The sequence below is a fragment of the Neophocaena asiaeorientalis genome, unplaced genomic scaffold, assembly GCF_003031525.2.
Source record: "Neophocaena asiaeorientalis asiaeorientalis breed wild unplaced genomic scaffold, Neophocaena_asiaeorientalis_V1.1 scaffold37, whole genome shotgun sequence".
Taxonomy (NCBI): Eukaryota; Metazoa; Chordata; class Mammalia; order Artiodactyla; family Phocoenidae; genus Neophocaena; species Neophocaena asiaeorientalis.
In genome coordinates, this window is record NW_020174269.1 from 1,330,010 (window position 1) to 1,346,968 (window position 16,959).

Genomic DNA, 16,959 nt, shown 5'->3' on the forward strand with positions numbered 1-16,959 from the left:
ATATATATTTCTACCACCTTACTTTTCTTGTTTAAAAATATTTCCTGGTATCTCATGTCAGTACAAATGGAACTGCATCAGTTTTTTAAAAAACAATTCTGTTGTAGTCTAAGACTGTAATTAATTTATTTGACCAGTTGAGAGGCACTTAAGTTGTTTCCATTCTCACAGAGAGTGCGGCAGAAAAATCCTTGTGCATATATCGTTTCATACATGTGCAGGTATATCTGTAGGATAAATTCCTAGAAGTACCGTGATTGGTTAGAAGGTATGAACATTTTGAATTTTGATAGATATTACCAAATTGTCTCCATAGAGGCTGTAGCTGTTTACACTCTGGCTAGCAACATGTAAGTGTGCTTGGTTCTTCATACCTTTGCCTACACAGTGTGTGATAAAACTTGACAGTGTGATAAGTAGAAAATGGAATCTGATTATAGTTTAATTGTGCATTTCTGTTATTAGGTTGAACATCTTTTTGTCTGTTTCAGACCCATGTACTTCCTTTTCTATGAACTGTTCATTTCCTTTACCCATTTTTTCCTGTTAGAGTGTAATCTTTTTTTCTTATTGATTTGTAGAAGCTCTTTGATTTATAAAGGACATTAGCCTTCATCTATGATATGAGTTGCAATTAAAAATTTTTTTGCCATATGTGTTTTTTTTTTGGCTAAAACAGCAGATATTTATTTTCAATTCTGGAAGCTCAACATCCAAGATCAAAGTGTCTGCAGAGTTGATTTCTTCTGAGGCCTCTCTCTTTAGTTTGTAGGTGACTGTTTTCTCTCTGTGTCTTCGTATGGTACCTCTGTGTCTGTGTCCTAATCTCTTCTTCTTCTTTTTTTTTATACATCTTTATTAGAGTATAACTGCTTTACAATGTTGTGTTAGTTTCTGTTGTAAAACGAAGTGAATCACCTATATGTATACATATATCCCCCATCTCCTCTCTCTTGAGCCTCCCTCGCACCCCTCTAGATCATCACAAAACACCGAACTTATCTCCCTGTGCTATGCAGCAGCTTCCCACTAGCTATCTATTTTACATTTGGTAGTGTCTATATGTCCATGCCACTCTCTCACTTTGTCCCAGCTTACCCTTCCCCCTCCCCGTATCCTCAACTCCATTCTCTAACAAATTGTGACATTTTTTGTTCTTGTTTGTGAAAAATGCCATTGGTAGTTTGGTAGGGATTCCATTGAAACTGTAGATTCCTTTGGGTAGTATAGTCATGTTCAAAATGTTGATTCTTCCAATTGAAGAACATGGTATATCTCTCCATCTGTTTTTTTCATCTTTAATATCTTTCATCAGTGTCTTATAGTTTTCTGCATACAGGTCTTTTGTCTCCTTAGAACAGTTATTAAAGTAAAAAATAGTTATTTTTAAGTAATGAAAAGCGAAAAAAGAAAGAAGAGCAACCAAACCAAAAAACAAATCCACCAATAGTAAGAAGTGCTAAAAACTATACTAAAATAAAACAACAAAAGAAAAACGGACAGACAGAACCCTAGGACAAATGGTAAAAGCAAAGCTATACAGACAAAATCACACACAGAAGCATACACATACACACTCACAGAAAGAGAATAAGGGGGCTTCCCTGGTGGCGCAATGGTTGGGGGTCCGCCTGCCAATGCAGGGAATGCGGGTTCGTGCCCATGTCTGGGAGGATCCCGCGTGCCGCGGGGAGGCTGGGCCCGTGAGCCATGGCTGCTGAGCCTGCGCGTCTGGAGCCTGTGCTCCACAACAGGAGGGGCCACAGCGGTGAGAGGCCCGTGTACCGGAAAAAAAAAAGAGAGAGAAAAAGGGAAAAAATATATATATATCGTTGCTCCCAAAGTCCACCTCCTCCACTTGGGATGATTCGTTGTCTATTCATGTATTCCACAGAAGCAGGGTACATCAAGTTGATTGTGGAAATACAATCCGCAGCTCCTGAGGCTGCTGGGAGAGATTTCCCTTTCTCTTCTTTGTTCTCCAGCTCCCAGGGGCTCAGCTTTGGATCTGGATCCGCCTCTATGTGTAGGTTGCTTGAGGGAGTCTGTTCTTCGCTCAGACAAGACAGGGTTAAAGTAAAGCTGATTAGGGGGCTCTGGCTCACTCAGGCCGGGGCAGGGAGGGGTACTGAGTGCGGGGCGAGCCTGTGGCGGCAGAGGCCGGAGGGACGTTGCACCAGCCTGAGGTGCACCGTGCATTCTCCTGGGGAAGTTGTCCCTGGATCATGGGACCCTGGCAGTGGCGGGCTGCACAGGCTCCCGGGAGGTGAGGTGTAGATAGTGACCTGTGCTTGCACACAGGCTTCTTGGCGGCGGCAGCAGCAGCCTTAGCATCTCATGCCCGTCTCTGGGGTCCACGCTGTTAGCTGTGGCTTGCGCCTGTCTCCGGAGCTCTTTTAAGCGGCGCTCTTTTTTTTTTTTGCCTCTCACTGCTGTGGCCTCTCCCGTTGCAGAGTACAGGCTCCGGACGTGCAGGCTCAGCGGCCATGGCTCAAAGGCTCAGCCGCTCCATGGCACGTGGGATCTTCCCAGACCGGGGCACGAACCCGTGTCCCATGCATCGGCAGGCGGACCCTCAACCACTGCGCCACCAGGGAAGCCCTTAAGCGGCGCTCTTAATCCCCTCTCCTCGCGTACCAGGAAACAAAGAGGGAGGAAAAAGTCTCTTGCCTCTTCGGCAGGTCCAGACTTCCCCCCGGACTCCCTACCGGCTAGCTGTGGTGCACTAACCCCCTGCAGGCTGTGTTCACGCCGCCAACCCCAGTCCTCTCCCTGCCATCCAACCTCCGAAGCCCGAGCCTCAGCTCCCAGCCCCTGCCGAGCAGACAAGCCTTTCGGGCTGGTTGGCACGGATCCTCTGTGCGGGAATCTCTCCACTTTGGCCTCCGCACCCCTGTGGCTGCACTCTCCTCCGCGGCGCCGAAGCTCCCCGCCCCCCACCGCCACCTGCAGTCCCCGCCCACGAAGGGGCTTCCTAGTGTGTGGAAACCTTTCCTCCTTCACAGCTCCCTCCCACTGGTGCAGGTCCCGTCCCTATTCTTTTGTCTGTTTTTTCTTTTTTCTTTTGCCCTACCCAGGTACGTGGGGGGGGTTTCTTGACTTTTGGAAGGTCTGAGGTCTTCTGCCAGCGTTCAGTAGGTGTTCTGTAGGAGTTGCTCCACATGTACATGTATTTCTGATGTATGTGTGGGGAGGAAGGTGATCTCTGCGTCTTACTCTTCTGCCATCTTAAAGCTCCTCTCCATATGTATTTGTTAATATTAATGTTAGTTTAGATCTACTTTCAGGAGGAAGTACGCAGTAGAGAATCCAACTTTATTTTTTCTACTATGGCTATCCCGCTGTGCCAGCAAGAAAACCCCCCTTCTGATTTGAAATACCTCCACTATTATATACTAAAGAACCTATGTATTTGGGTCTATTCCTCACCTTTATAATCTATTCCATTGACCGATCTATTTATGCCCTAGTACCATGCTATTTTTATTATTGTAGCTTTATAATTTTAGAATTCATGTAGGTTAGGTTGCCCCTTCATGACTTTTTTTTTTTGCTATTTGCTAGTTTATTTTTCATATGATCTTTAGAATCAGACTGTGTAGTCACCTCTACTCCCCTGCCCCTGACAATTTGGTATTTTTAGAGATCATGTTAAATTGATAGATTAATTTAGGGAGTATTGAAATTTTTGTGATGTTGCATTTTTGTACCCAAGAACTGGTATGCCTTTTCTTTTAGTCAAGTCTTTTGTGTGCTTTCCTTCAGTACCATTTTCAAAAATATTTTTCATATAAATCTTATATACTTTTGTTATGTTTGCCACTATTCTAAATAAGATCTTTCTTTTGCTTTATCTTCTATCTAGTTGTTATTTGTATATGAACGATTTTGATATCTTATATTAGTTTCACATCTAGCTCTTACATTAAATTCTGAGTTTTTTGTCTGATTTTCTTAGGTTTTCTAGATAGCAGTCATATCATCTGCAAATGGTAATAATTTTACCTCCTACCTCCCAATTTTTTTTAACCTCATGTCTGTCTCTCTGACTTAATGGGAATGCTTTTAGTATTTTCCCATTAAGCATTAAATCCCTAATGTTTTTTTTCTTCATAAAGATCCTTTTCAATTCCCATGTGAAATATCAATAATTCTTGCCCCATTGTCTATGGTTAGTTGTGGCAAACTTTCCCATCATTCCTTGCAAAAATTAAAGAAGGAAAAGGCTCAGGCTAGAGAGGTCTTTGTTATATTGGACAAACGTCGGCCTCCTGGGGGCTTCCACTCGTTTCCTTCTGAAATAGCAGAAGAGGAGACCACTCTCATTTACATGGCAGCCCTTCAGACTTCTGAGGAGACAATGAGTCTCCTTTGAATCATTTCTCTCTGCCTTACAGCATTGGAGTTTAACAAATGTGCTGTGTCCTACCAATGAGCAAGCCGGAAGTCCTTTGAAGACCTGCTGGGTGCAGAGCTCTGTGATCAAACCCCACAGCATGCTTATGCCCTACCAGCAATCAGCTAATTTGCTGTGTCAGGGTTCCTAGATGCTCCCTTGTCCTCACATTCCTGGAACCTCCACATATAAAGCCTTCCCTTTCCATTGCACTATGACACTTGTAGGGAGGATCTCACACTTATGACCCAAAGTGAAACCCTTTGAGTCAAATTTCTTATTGCCTTTTGAATTTTATTACTGGCTCTAGACTTCTAACATTGTCAGGTTAGTCACATTATTGATAAGGCTGAAATCTCTTCTTACCTAAGCATCAACAACTTGCTGAGGTTCCATTTGCTGTCTAATCACTTACTTCAGTTTGGATATTCTGTGAATTTGAATTCTACTCCAAACTATGCAAAACTTATTATAACTCATGTGGTTTCAGTTGTAATTATGACAAGTTTTTGGTTTTGAAATAAAAAATATAATCTATGGAAGAGTGCCACTCTTCAGATTTCAAATTCCAAAACTTTTGAAGCTTTCATTTGGCTAAAGAGCAGGGACAGCTGACATGAGGCTTTTATGACATTCAAGTGAGGTCAGACAATAAATAGACATGGAAATGAACCGTTCGTAGCTGAGCTTTTTTGCTTTGTTCTTGGTGCTTGAGCATAAGACAGCAACTTATAAACGATAAAGCCCTACCATATTTCATATTACTTTCATTTTCATGCCTGGTGCTTTTATAGAGTCAGCGAGGGCATTAGGCATATTTGTCACGTCTGCATGACATGTTCGTGCACTGAAAGCAGATCTTATCCCATGTATTGGCTTCTGTACCATGTAAACTTTTATTTTTTAAATGACTACTAAGACATAGCATACAATTGACTATATATATGGAATTTCCTCCTTGACAGACTTCATAAAACTTACCCAAAAAGCAGCATCCTTGGCATTTAACAACTGCATTATCACAAAATGAAACCCATATGTTCTATCCAGTTTCTAGAGATGTAATTGCCTCACCTCTCCTTGTCACTTACCCCTCAAGCAGGGACAGGGCCTGGGCACATGATACGTGATCAATAAACATTTATTTGATGAGTGGATGAAGTCTGAAATTGAGTTCAGATCTGAGTGTGCTTATTGAGACAATAAGCTTGTTATAATTAATGTACATTGAAAACATCTCTTCAGTCATCAATGCAAATAAGATCAGCAATACATCTACCCCAGAATAATAATCTAGGTATTAGTTGGGAATTGCATTCTCAGTCATAGGACCTGGTTTTTTTGTTAAAAAATTGAAGCATTATTAGTTGTCAGTGGACATGTGGCTCAATCCATGCATTCTCCCTGCATCTAAAGATAGTACTCTGTGAGGACCTGCTCAGGTGGTAGGTTCTGAAATAACAACCAATAAGGTTTGGGGAGTTTGTACTGACCTTTACCAGATGCAGGCACTAAATAGCAAATATACAAATAGACCCAGGCTTCTCCCCTCCCTGGCCCCTCCTGCTGAGGAACACATTGTGAGTTTCCTGTGCTTTTAGACATGGGGCTTTGATGGGGGAGGGATTGTTATTCTGTACAGATTTTCTGCTTCTAAAAAGTCTAAGTTCATCTGTTTTCTGGGTCAGTGATACTTTTTCCTTCTCTTGGTTCTCCATGGTATTCTCTAAGGTAGGTACTGAGAATGAAGTAAGTCAACAGAAGGAGAAATAACCTGAAAACAAAAACCAGTCTGAGAATGAACAGTGGCCACTCTTTGATTCTGATGATTTCGTGGTACCTTCATTAATAATAAAACAAACACAAAGAAAATAAAAAACAAACAAAGCAAACAAACAGATTAAAAAAACCTGCATTTCCCTCTGAGAATGAACTTGAAGGCTATTGTACTATTGTTTTCAATGACTAGTATCCAATGCACATCTAACAGGAACAGGATTCTGATTCTTTAGTACTCAGATTAGGACTTCTTTTATTAGCAAGGAGCCTAACTTGTAACTCTCTCCAAAGCCTCTCCAAATGGAGGCTAAAAGAAAGAGCACTTGTATACTTTATTTGTATAAATGCTCTAGGACGTGATATCAAGCAGATAAAAGAGAATGGAAAAGAGGCACAAAAATTATTCCAGCTCATTGGCAAGTTCAGAGCTCCATCTTCAAATCCAACAAGTCCATTTGTGCTTAAATGGTTGGGCTGTTACAGTGTTCTTGCCAAGCCTGCTGCCATTTAGATACCACGACCAGCACTTTTCTTTTAATGTAAATGGGAGGTTTAGGAACAGCAGCTTAGGGGATTTTATTTGGCAGTTAGAATTCTCTTTTCTCTCCAGGATGAAGTTTGCTCTAAAGGATATTGTCTTCTTTAGAGATCTTCAGTTTCTATAAGTTGGCTGGCTTTGGCATGATGACCATGTACAAAATCAACACTCACCTTAAGTTTTCCACTATTCAGGATCTGTTAATGAGATGGTGTCTTTTGCATTACAGATTGGTTTAATATCATCTTAATCCACAAGTGCCCTCTCAGCCAAAATTTGATAAAGAAAACAATATATCCTTGGGGACTCATTAACCACAAAATTAGTCTATTTTCTGAATTAAAAAAAAAAAAGTTTGGTTGGCTCTATTCCAAAGAGCATTTTGGAAGTCACAATATTGGACAAAAGTTGACCAAGGTAGAAATGATTTGATAAAGTAAATTTAGTGGACAATGGCCATTTTATAAAATCTGGCTTGCTAACTCGGTGGTCATAAAAAGGGAAAAATAAGTGATTTGTTGTTAATAAAAGATGTTCATCCACTACAGGATTGAAATATGATGAGTTGTTTAGCATATAGGGTTATGTTTAAAATTATTATTTTCCCTTCATATTTAGATCTTTCTCTGGAATTAAAGGACTCCAACTGAAAGTTAACCTCCAACCCAATGACAATTACTTTTTCTACGTGAAAGCCATCAGTGCATTTGGGACAAGTGAACAGAGTGAAGCTGCCCTCATTTCCACCAGAGGTACCTTCTCCTTTGCACACAGAGAACTATTTCCAAGCATTCCCATTCCTTCCCTTTCACCACCCAGAGAAGACATCCTAGAGGGCCACTTCTTCACGCCCCCAACCTGCTGGCAGGGCTAGGTTTTTGGCACGAGGACCCAAGATTGGCCAAAGGTCAAGGTGTTTCTTTTGTTTTTCTGGTTTAAGACATTCTCAACCTTGGCCACCCATTAGCAATCAGTCCAGGTGCTAAAGAAAATACTGATGTGGGGAACCCACTCCTGGAGATCCTGGTCTAATTTACCTGGATATGGGCTCTGACAAGTGTTTTAAATCTCCTCAGATGATTCTTGTTTGGTTCACAATGTGCTATAGTTTGTGGGTATGTTTTGAGCGTATGTGTGTTGGGGGAAGAGTGGGATGAGGATATTCTTATTTTATTACCCTGTGAACTCTATGAACAAGCTTCTAGTCTTATTCTTCTGTTTATTTTCCATGCCTAGCACATGGTTTGTGCCCATTAATGTTTGTTGAATGAATGAATGAGTGAGCAACTCAAAAAAGTGATGAAACTGTTCAAGGGCATTTTGGGGAAAATACCCTTGATGGTGCCAACAAAAAAATGCTTGGCTGTTCTCAATTATTGTGAAAAGAAATGAGGAGTGAAAGAGTGATCATTTTATCATCTTACGCTAGACCCAAAGATGGCAAGATTGAGGGTGGCATGTTACGTGATTTGCTTAACCAGCAAAAACTTGAGCACGCACCTTGGGTGTGATGTGGTGAGGGCCAGCCTGATGTTTATAAAGAGAGGGCATGAGGGCTGTCTGTCCAGAAGTGTGTTCCCTGCAGTCCCAAATGGTGCCTGTACTGTCCACTGTTAGAACCACTCCTGGAGGTTAGATAGACCATTGCATCTTCAAACTTTAATGTGCACGTGAATCTCCCAAGGAGCTTGTTAAAATACCGATTGTGGTTCAGGAGGTCTGGGGCAGGCCCGAGATTCTGCATTTCTAACTAGTTTCCAGGTGAGGTAGGTAGGTGCTGCTGGTGCAGGGAGCATACTTTGCATAATAGAGTGAGCGCTAGTACAGGAGAAGCACACCGGGTGAGGTGACCAGCCGCTGATGTTCACTAGTCCTTATCACGGATGCAATTTTGCTGTGGATGTGAAAACACTGTGCAGAGGATTTTGATGTTAGAAGCAAGGGAGACTACGATCTGAAATGTGGGGCTTGGCCCAGGGATAGCGCTCGACATTGCAGTAATGTTATAATCCTATTTTCTAACTACAATAGGAACGAGATTTCTCCTGCTGAGGGAAACGGCTCATCCCGCTCTGCAGATTTCCTCAGATGGAACAGAGATCAGCTTCGCTGAGAGGAGACGGCTGACAGAGTAAGTAGAAGAAGAAAGCACGAGATGCCTCCGCAGGAGAGTCTTCTGAGGGGGTCACCTCAGTGTGGCCTCACCTGAGCACATTCTTGGCTTAGTGCACATGCCTGGTACGTGTGACATTGAGCATAAATTGGTACGCACACATACAGTTCAGTTATGGTTCGTTATTAGGGGGAAAGTGACAGAGATCATTCAAACTTGGAGCAAGTGTCAATATTTTTATTGGAAATATAAGCACAGATGGTTTTGTTTAACACATAGGCTGTTCTAAGGCATTATCTCTGGTTCAATGAAAAAAGAGCCTGGGTTAATTCTTCTATTATTTCAACAGCAAACCAGATTTTGAATCTATCCACTTGAAAAGGAATAGAGGAGAATGACATTTTGTTGAGTTTCTGGTTCTGGCCACGTGCAGGACTTTCAGGATCTTGCCCTCCCCACCCCCCTCACCACCACATCCCCCAGAAGCTCCCACAAAAGGAAGCAGCAAAGTAAAGAAATCCAAAAGCTGAGGGCACGGTGGGGAGATTGCTCTGCAATTTGCCTGCACTCTCTCGTGGTTATTTTGAGGGTCAAAATGGTCAAATGGGAGAAAGTACGTGAAAAGCATGCGAAACACACTGCTGTTGGCACTGATGCGCCCAGGGTGCTCTCACAGTATAGCCCTGAGCCCACCAACGGCGACTTGTGCTGTTTTCCTCTCAGTCTGCTATGCATCTGTCTGTGGCTCAGCTCAGGTGTTACCTGCTCCTGGAAATGACCAAGCCTTTACTGGGCCCTGGCACCCTTGATCTTATCCGCAAAAAGGTCTGAGCACTTGTGGAGTCGTTGGTCAGATGCTCCATTTTGACTAGTCCTCAAGCAACAGCCTCATCTTCCGCATCTTTAATCTCCAGAATCTAGCCTGGGGCCCAGAACACTGGAGATGCTAAGCATGTACAAATGAGTGAGTTCAGGGGAAAAAAAGATTTAAGAAATAGATTGGGCTTTTCTGTCTCTTTTGGATTTCTCAAAAAAATCAAAGAGAAAAGAAATAGATTGGAGGTTGGTAAGAGTTCATAGATAATAACTAATGTATTTGATAGAATTTTACTTATTTATTATTAACCTGAAAATTAACTCATAAATATCAGGCAGCTGGGCTTTGCTCCAGAGAGCAAGGGCCCATCAGTAGCCCCCTCTCTGAAATGAGGTTGTTGGGTAAAGACACGAGAAAATGAAGTACATTCCTTTGCATTAATCACTTTCTCATCTGTTAAAGGGGAGGGGGAGAGGGTGCTGACTGAATATTAATACTGCTTAAATTAAAAATGCTTCCTTGCTGTCTCAGCCATTTCAAAGCAAAATTGAGCAATTCATGCAAACAAGGTCACCCATCCGCAGTGGAAAGTGCTTTGGTTCACTTCACCGTGTCTGTTACAAAAATAATTGAGGTGAGACAAAAAGAGACCTTTCGACAACCTCTCAGGTGTACCTGCTACCATCTAAAGAGGCCAGAGTCCCAAAGACTGTTGACCATAAGCCTCTGAGAAGCACAAGCATTACACCTGGTTCATCCAGGTGGAACTCTGCTCTGCTCTGGCCTCCCCAGACAGCTTGCTCTTCAGGAGCAGCACCGTTTTCGGTCTCTGTGCCCAGGAAAGTCAGCAGACACTGGAACCCATTGTGAGAGAAGGTTTTAGAGACTCCTTTTTGTGTATGTGCAAGTTTTGGAAGAAAACTTTGCAAGTCATGCTCTCTTGGAATTCGCCACCTGCCTCCCTTATATTTCCTCATTCTCTTTGAAAGCAGAGATTGTGCCATTTCTTTTTATCCTGCCATTATTCTAATTTCCTGGTTCCCAGTCCCTCCAAGAGATGCTATGTGTAATACATGTGTGTTGAGTGTGGCAGTAGAAATATGTTAAATGCGTGTTGAGGGTTTGGGGAATTCTGTGGCCATCGGGTCATGGTCGGGGGCACAATGAACAATGAATGTCTTTAGTCAAACTCCAGCAGTTTCCGAGGATAGAATCCAGCTTAAACTGTGTACACATTTATGAATGTTGGTGTTTATGAGATAAAGGCTGGCTGATCAACTTTGCTTGCAGAATCCCATCAGTGCTGGGTGAGGAGCTCCCTGCCTGTGGCCAGCACTACTGGGAAACCACTGTCACAGACTGCCCAGCGTACCGACTGGGCATCTGCTCCAGCTCGGCAGTGCAGGCTGGTGCCCTGGGACAAGGAGAGACCGCGTGGTACATGCACTGCTCTGAGCCGCAGAGGTAAGCTTGCCCCTCCCCACTTAATCAAAGTGTCATGCGTTGATGTCTAGGCAGAGGGCTCTGAGGGACCTAATAAATAACCTCTCACTTCCCTGCCCAAGTTCTGAGTCAGCTGAGAAAGAAAACAGAAGACTCAAGTATTTGGAGATTCAACTACTACTCTGATTACTGAGGAAGCCGGTTTTAGAGAACATGGTTCATATGTGAAAGCAAGAGTGTTTCTTATATCGAACCCTATTAATAGACAGACTTGTACCCACGCAGAGCCTTGGCCAGGGCAGCTTCCCATCCTGTGGGGCAGAGTAGGTTCCTGGAGAAGCATGTGCATCTCCTCAGGAAACTCGTCAGGAAGAGTTAGGGAAACACATGCATGGCCAGTTTTTCCTTCAAAGCTCACCCCAGGGTGGGGAGAGACCACAAGGGTAAGGCTGAAAGGCTCCCTCCACAGAGGGGTCAACAGGACTGAGGAAGAAGTAGGTCCCCAGTACCACCCCCCTACCCCACCGCCGTTGGTCTATATTAAGGGTTGGCAAACTATAGCCCAACAGGCCAAATATGACCCACTGCTTTTTTTGTAAATGCAGTTTTATTGGAACACAGTCAAGCTCATTTGTTTACGTATTGCCTATGGCTGCCTTTGTGCTACAGTGGCAGAGTTGACTAGTTGTAATAGAGATTGAATGGCCCCAAAGCCTAAGATATTTACTATCTGGCCCTTTACAGACAAAGCTGACTAACCTCTGGTCTATATTATTAGTGTTACCGACCTGGGTTCTTGGACTCTTTAATCAATAGAAATTGATAAGAGGCCAGACGAGGAATGCAGGCAAGGCTTTATTGGGACTCCTGCCGCAGCAGGAGAGAGCGAGAACAAGTAATAGATACGCACGCTCGCTCTGTGACGGAGAGTGAGCTGGTCCGTTATATGGGCTGAGGGTAGGGGAGGATTGCTGGGTCAGGCGGGAGGCGTGGCTTAGGTGGTCCGCCCACCCCCTTGGCGGTGCTGCGGGCACGGATCATGCGCAGTACCCTGCTTTTGCCCCCAGCACCTCAGAAGTGGCAGTTGGGTTTTGGCCTTTTTGTATCTTGTTGTTCATACTTTGCCCCAACTGGACATGCATGCAGTCATTTTTAGTCCTTTATAGTTTCTTTGTATTTTGTTGCTCAAGAAGACATTTGTCCAGGTGCAAGTGCTGCAGTAAACGGTCCCGGGTCCCAGCCTGTCTCATTAGTATTGTTTAATCCCTTGATGTGAAAAAGCGGTTAACCTGCGTTAGATAAGGCGAGCATGTTATGAACTGAATATGTGCACAAGATAGTCTAATAAAAGAGCATGAGACTGGAGCCAGGAACCTGATTTTAGTCCTGGCGCCATTCTCGACTAGCCTCATATCGACTACTCAACCAGAAGTTGGTCAATCTAATGAGCATATCTGATGTGCCTCATCTGTCTTGTCAGGGGACAGTGATGCCTGGTCCGCTACATTTTGGGGTTGTGAGGATCACATGAAGTCAGGTACAAGGAAGAGCTTTGAAATCATGAAGAATCAAATGTGAGGAATTATTCAAATGTAATGCTTAAAAAGGAAGCAGTGCTCGCAAGTTCCCAGAAAAAGGCCCACAGATTGGGATTTTGCATATTTCTGGCTGCACATCTCTCCCTGCATCCTACTTGACAGAGTTTGATTCTCTGACATGGTTCATAAGGACACCATCTCCAAGAGCTATTTAAAGTCACATTCCATCAAGGCAGAGCCATGATGATTAATTGATATTCAGCCTCCTCCTAGAGCTGAAGTCATTCAAACCCAGCGTTTATAATCGGTAGACTTAGAGCTGGAACTAGGTATTGATTTCATGAAAATTTCCTTAGACACTTGAACCCTTAAGAACCCAAACCAAAGACGAGAGTCCAATACAGAGTTCTAGACTCTAGAAAACAGAACTGTTCATTTCATTCAGCAGGTTCAACAACTTTGGTCTTTGGCTCTTGTGGGCCCAGGGTAGGTTCTGTAGATTTTGGGAGGAGTGTGCTGTGTGTGGTCACAGCACAGAGAGGTCAGGTCTTAAATGCCTCATTTCATGTTCCAAATTAGAGCACCCTGGCCTTCAGGTTACTGAGAGTCCTGCTATAGCAGACCCTCCTGTGTTTTTCCATTTTTCTCGCTTCATGATTTAAACCAAGTGGTATTACTCTTTTTTTTTGCGGTATGCGGGCCTCTCACTGTTGTGGCCTCTTCCGTTGCGGAGCACAGGCTCCGGACGCGCAGGCTCAGCGGCCATGGCTCACGGGCCCAGCTGCTCCGCGGCATGTGGGAGCTTCCCGGACCGGGGCACGAACCCGTGTCCCCTGCATCGGCAGGCGGACTCCCAACCACTGCGCCACCAGGGAAGCCCCAAGCGGTATTACTCTTGATTCTACTTGCATCAGGCTTTAAGATGTCACAACTGGATAGGAGAAATGAAGAGAGTCTAAGGAGAAAGAATCAATGGTATTTCATCCTGTCTGTTCCTAACTTACTTCTCTAGTTCAAGGCTTTGTTTCCTTTACTGGTTTCATCCACAGCCAACATGCCTGTGTTCTTCTTCCAGTCTCCACCCACTGCAAGCCATTCTGTGTGTCACAGCTGACAAATATTTCTCAAACATCGTTTGCATCACGTCCCTTCCTTTTCTGCTCAAAAGTCTACAAACATCTACAGTGGTGTCGACACTCAGGTGGGACCACAGTGAAGGGGGAAGCCAGGAAGAATGTGACCAGGCTGGAGTATGAGGAGGCCTGAGGGGAGTGGCCACCAGGGTAGAGAGGAGTCTGGCTGGGCTCATTCTGGGCCATCAGTGAGATTCACAAGGGTGGTCCACCCAGGTGGGAAACCTCGCCAAGGTAGTTCCAGGGTCATGCAGGTGTCAAGAATCAGGCTTCTGGATGACCTTTGTTTGAACAGGGACCAGCAGTCCAAAGGATAGGGAGGGAGTCAGGCCACGGCAGATAGGCTTGGTTTCAGGCCGGAGTGCAGGTTGGAGAAGGAAGTGATGTGCTCAGTAGGAAATGGAGGCAGAAACAAGACAGGGCGAATTCCAGGCCCTGTAGAACTGGTGGGTCCAAGCCTTCAAGGAATGTCTTTCCCTCCTTGACCTCCATGGTAGCGATTAGCTCAGGGACTGATCGGGGCTGGGCCTGTGGGCACTGGGGACCTTCTAAGCAGGGTAGGGAAATGGCTTATATGGGCATTCAGAACCCTCTAGACCAGTGCTGTGCAATCACACATTCTGCAAAACTGGAAAAATGGTGTCATATGTGGCTCTTGAGAACTTGAAATGTGGTTAATAGGATTGACGAACTGAATTTTGAATTTTACTTAATTTTACTTAATTTTAATTTAAGTGGCCACATGTGCCTGGTGGCCACTATATTGGACAGGGCAGGTCTAGAGCCTGGCCTCTGACTTACCTATCCGGGTAATATCCTTAAAGTCATTCACATGTCCCCTCCTAACCCATCAATCAGATGGTGATGTTCTCCATGACATACAGGTTTATTCTGCCACCTCATCACTGCTTCTGCTGCCCCGATGGCTTGGATCGCCTTCTCCCTTTTTTCCCCATCCGGTTCTGACCATTCTTCTTTGGCTGAATGTGAGCCCATCTGCTCCCCAAGCCCCTTCTGTAAGAGCCCCAGCCTGTTCTCCATCTGTTCTCCAAGGATGAAGTTGGGCAGCCCAACAACAGCCCACTGCTGTTGTCCATCATTGCCACCTGCAGCCTCTGTGTGCTTTACAGGTTCTAAAACTTCATAATGTTCTGCCATATTTCACATTAGCAAGGCACTGAAGAGGTCCTTTATCATTGTGGAAGTCTCGCTTACCTTCCATCCCCGTGAACCTCTGCCCTTTCACGTGAGCTTCGTTCAGCGAGGAAATTGCTAACTTGCCATTTCCTAAATATTCCTGCACTCAAGCTTCTGGGCCTTTAAGAGAGATGTCACAGGTCTTCAAGGTCCTTGTCCTTCTCAGCCACACCAGAGTCACCCAGTTTCTCCAGCCCCAGTCTTCCCAGTGTCACTCCCACCCTCAGACCTATCATATCCACAGATCTGTCCCTCATCTCTTTTCTTCTCTTCCATCTCTCATTTCTTCTCTTCTTCTGTTTTCAGGGCTCCACCCTCTGTTTCTAAGATTGCCAGGAGAAAACTCCCACCTTGTGTTATATTTTTGCATAGAGCAATTTAACTTCTTCTGTTCAGCAATTTCTCTTTGCCAGCCTGGCCTTGAACCTTTCCTTTCACAACTAAACCAGGTCCATTAAATGTGTAAGGAAACGCTTTACCAATCTGTGCTCTAAACTGGAGTCTCACTCAGCCCCCGCCCATGTTTAAGTCATCAACAATTTTCATTCCTGCTCAGTAGAGTGTGGGGTCCCTGGGGGCAAGGACAGTATGCTATGGTCTGCATATCCCCCAGAGTTGCAGAGGTCTAGCAAAGTACAGGACACACAGATATGCCCAATGACTACATGTTGAACTGAATTTGTTTGAATTGAAGAAAGAAATCAAAGGCTCCCCCTCTTGGCTGTAAGGGTGAGAAGATGAAAAGGAAAGTTGATTTGGGGCAGTGGGAGTGTGCAAAAGATGAAGTTGGGCAAAAATAATGAAATATTTCTTAAACTTCATAAAGGTCCTTATGTAAGTTACTTACAAAATTTTTAAATGGTAAAATTGATACACTTTATGGAAGGCAAGCCCGCGGTACTTTTTAAAGTACATGGCAGCCTCAAAGGAGTTTTATTCAAAAGAATGACACACCATGAATGCAGTAGTTAAAACACGTGGGCAGCTGGGAAAGAATTAAAATGTTGAGAAAAATCACAAGGGAGGCATATGTTGGTTATTCTGGGACTGCCTCCTAATGTAGAAGGAGCAAAATTATTAAAAATACTCGTCTGTTGGGAAGAGCTATGCATTTATCATCTAGGAGGGATCTGGTTAAAGTGTTTGGGACAATGTTATTGCAACTCATTGTGAATTGAGGTGAACAACTGCACAATCGGTGATCTCCAAGTGATTCTCTTTATCATGGTCCTTCAAGATTTCCAAAGTTTTCAATTCCCGTTCCATTCCATTTCAGATACACATTTTTCTACAGTGGCATTGTGAGCAATGTCCACGTGACGGAGCGTCCCTCCAGAGTGGGCATCCTACTGGACTACACCGCCCAAAGGCTCCTGTTTATAAACTCTGAGACCGGACAGTTGCTCTTCATCATCAGGCACAGGTTTAATGAGGGCGTCCACCCTGCCTTTGCTCTGGAGAAACCCGGAAAATGCACTTTGCACCTGGGAATAGAGCCCCCAGATTCTGCAAGGCACAAGTGATCGTTGGCTTTTAGAGTTTGCAAGAACAAAATTCAAATTTGGGGGGTCCGTTGTTCTTTCCTGTGGTGCTAGACATCATTCAAAACGTCTTCTGCCCATTAGCACTCGTAATAGCTCCATGAACAGGGATCAGCACGCGAGCAAAGCCACCAAGAAAACTGTGACTTTCCAGAGCGTCACGTGAGTGAAAAGGATGGAAAGAGCAATCTCCGCCTTTTGGTTTATATACGTTCGGGTTCTTCCCTAAGTTAAAAGGATTGATATCTGACTTGGATATCAAAATAGTGAAATGGACTCCCACCTGTTTCACTGGTAAAAGAAATCCTCAGATAGACAGGTCTGAGTGAAGGGAGGGTTGTGCTGGTGACACATCTCCTCCAACAAGAAACACTGGCCTTTTCCACAAGAAAAATGTCATCTCACTTCACTAAAGGATGTGGAGTCCGAATCAGCAGAGAAAGTGTTTTAACCATTCAGAGCTG

General features: G+C 44.1%; 1 protein-coding gene across 1 annotated transcript in view; it reads left to right on the forward strand.

The window, feature by feature from the left end:
- Positions 1 to 16,627, forward strand: part of CMYA5 (cardiomyopathy associated 5) — a 95,829-nt gene extending 79,202 nt beyond the window's left edge. The window contains exons 10-13 of the mRNA XM_024755727.1: positions 7,332 to 7,465; positions 8,745 to 8,844; positions 10,934 to 11,107; positions 16,231 to 16,627. Of these exons, the coding sequence (XP_024611495.1) occupies positions 7,332 to 7,465; positions 8,745 to 8,844; positions 10,934 to 11,107; positions 16,231 to 16,477 (655 nt within the window). The 3' untranslated portion in view covers positions 16,478 to 16,627. The remainder of the gene's footprint in view (positions 1 to 7,331; positions 7,466 to 8,744; positions 8,845 to 10,933; positions 11,108 to 16,230) is intronic.
- Positions 16,628 to 16,959: the final 332 nt, after the last annotated feature.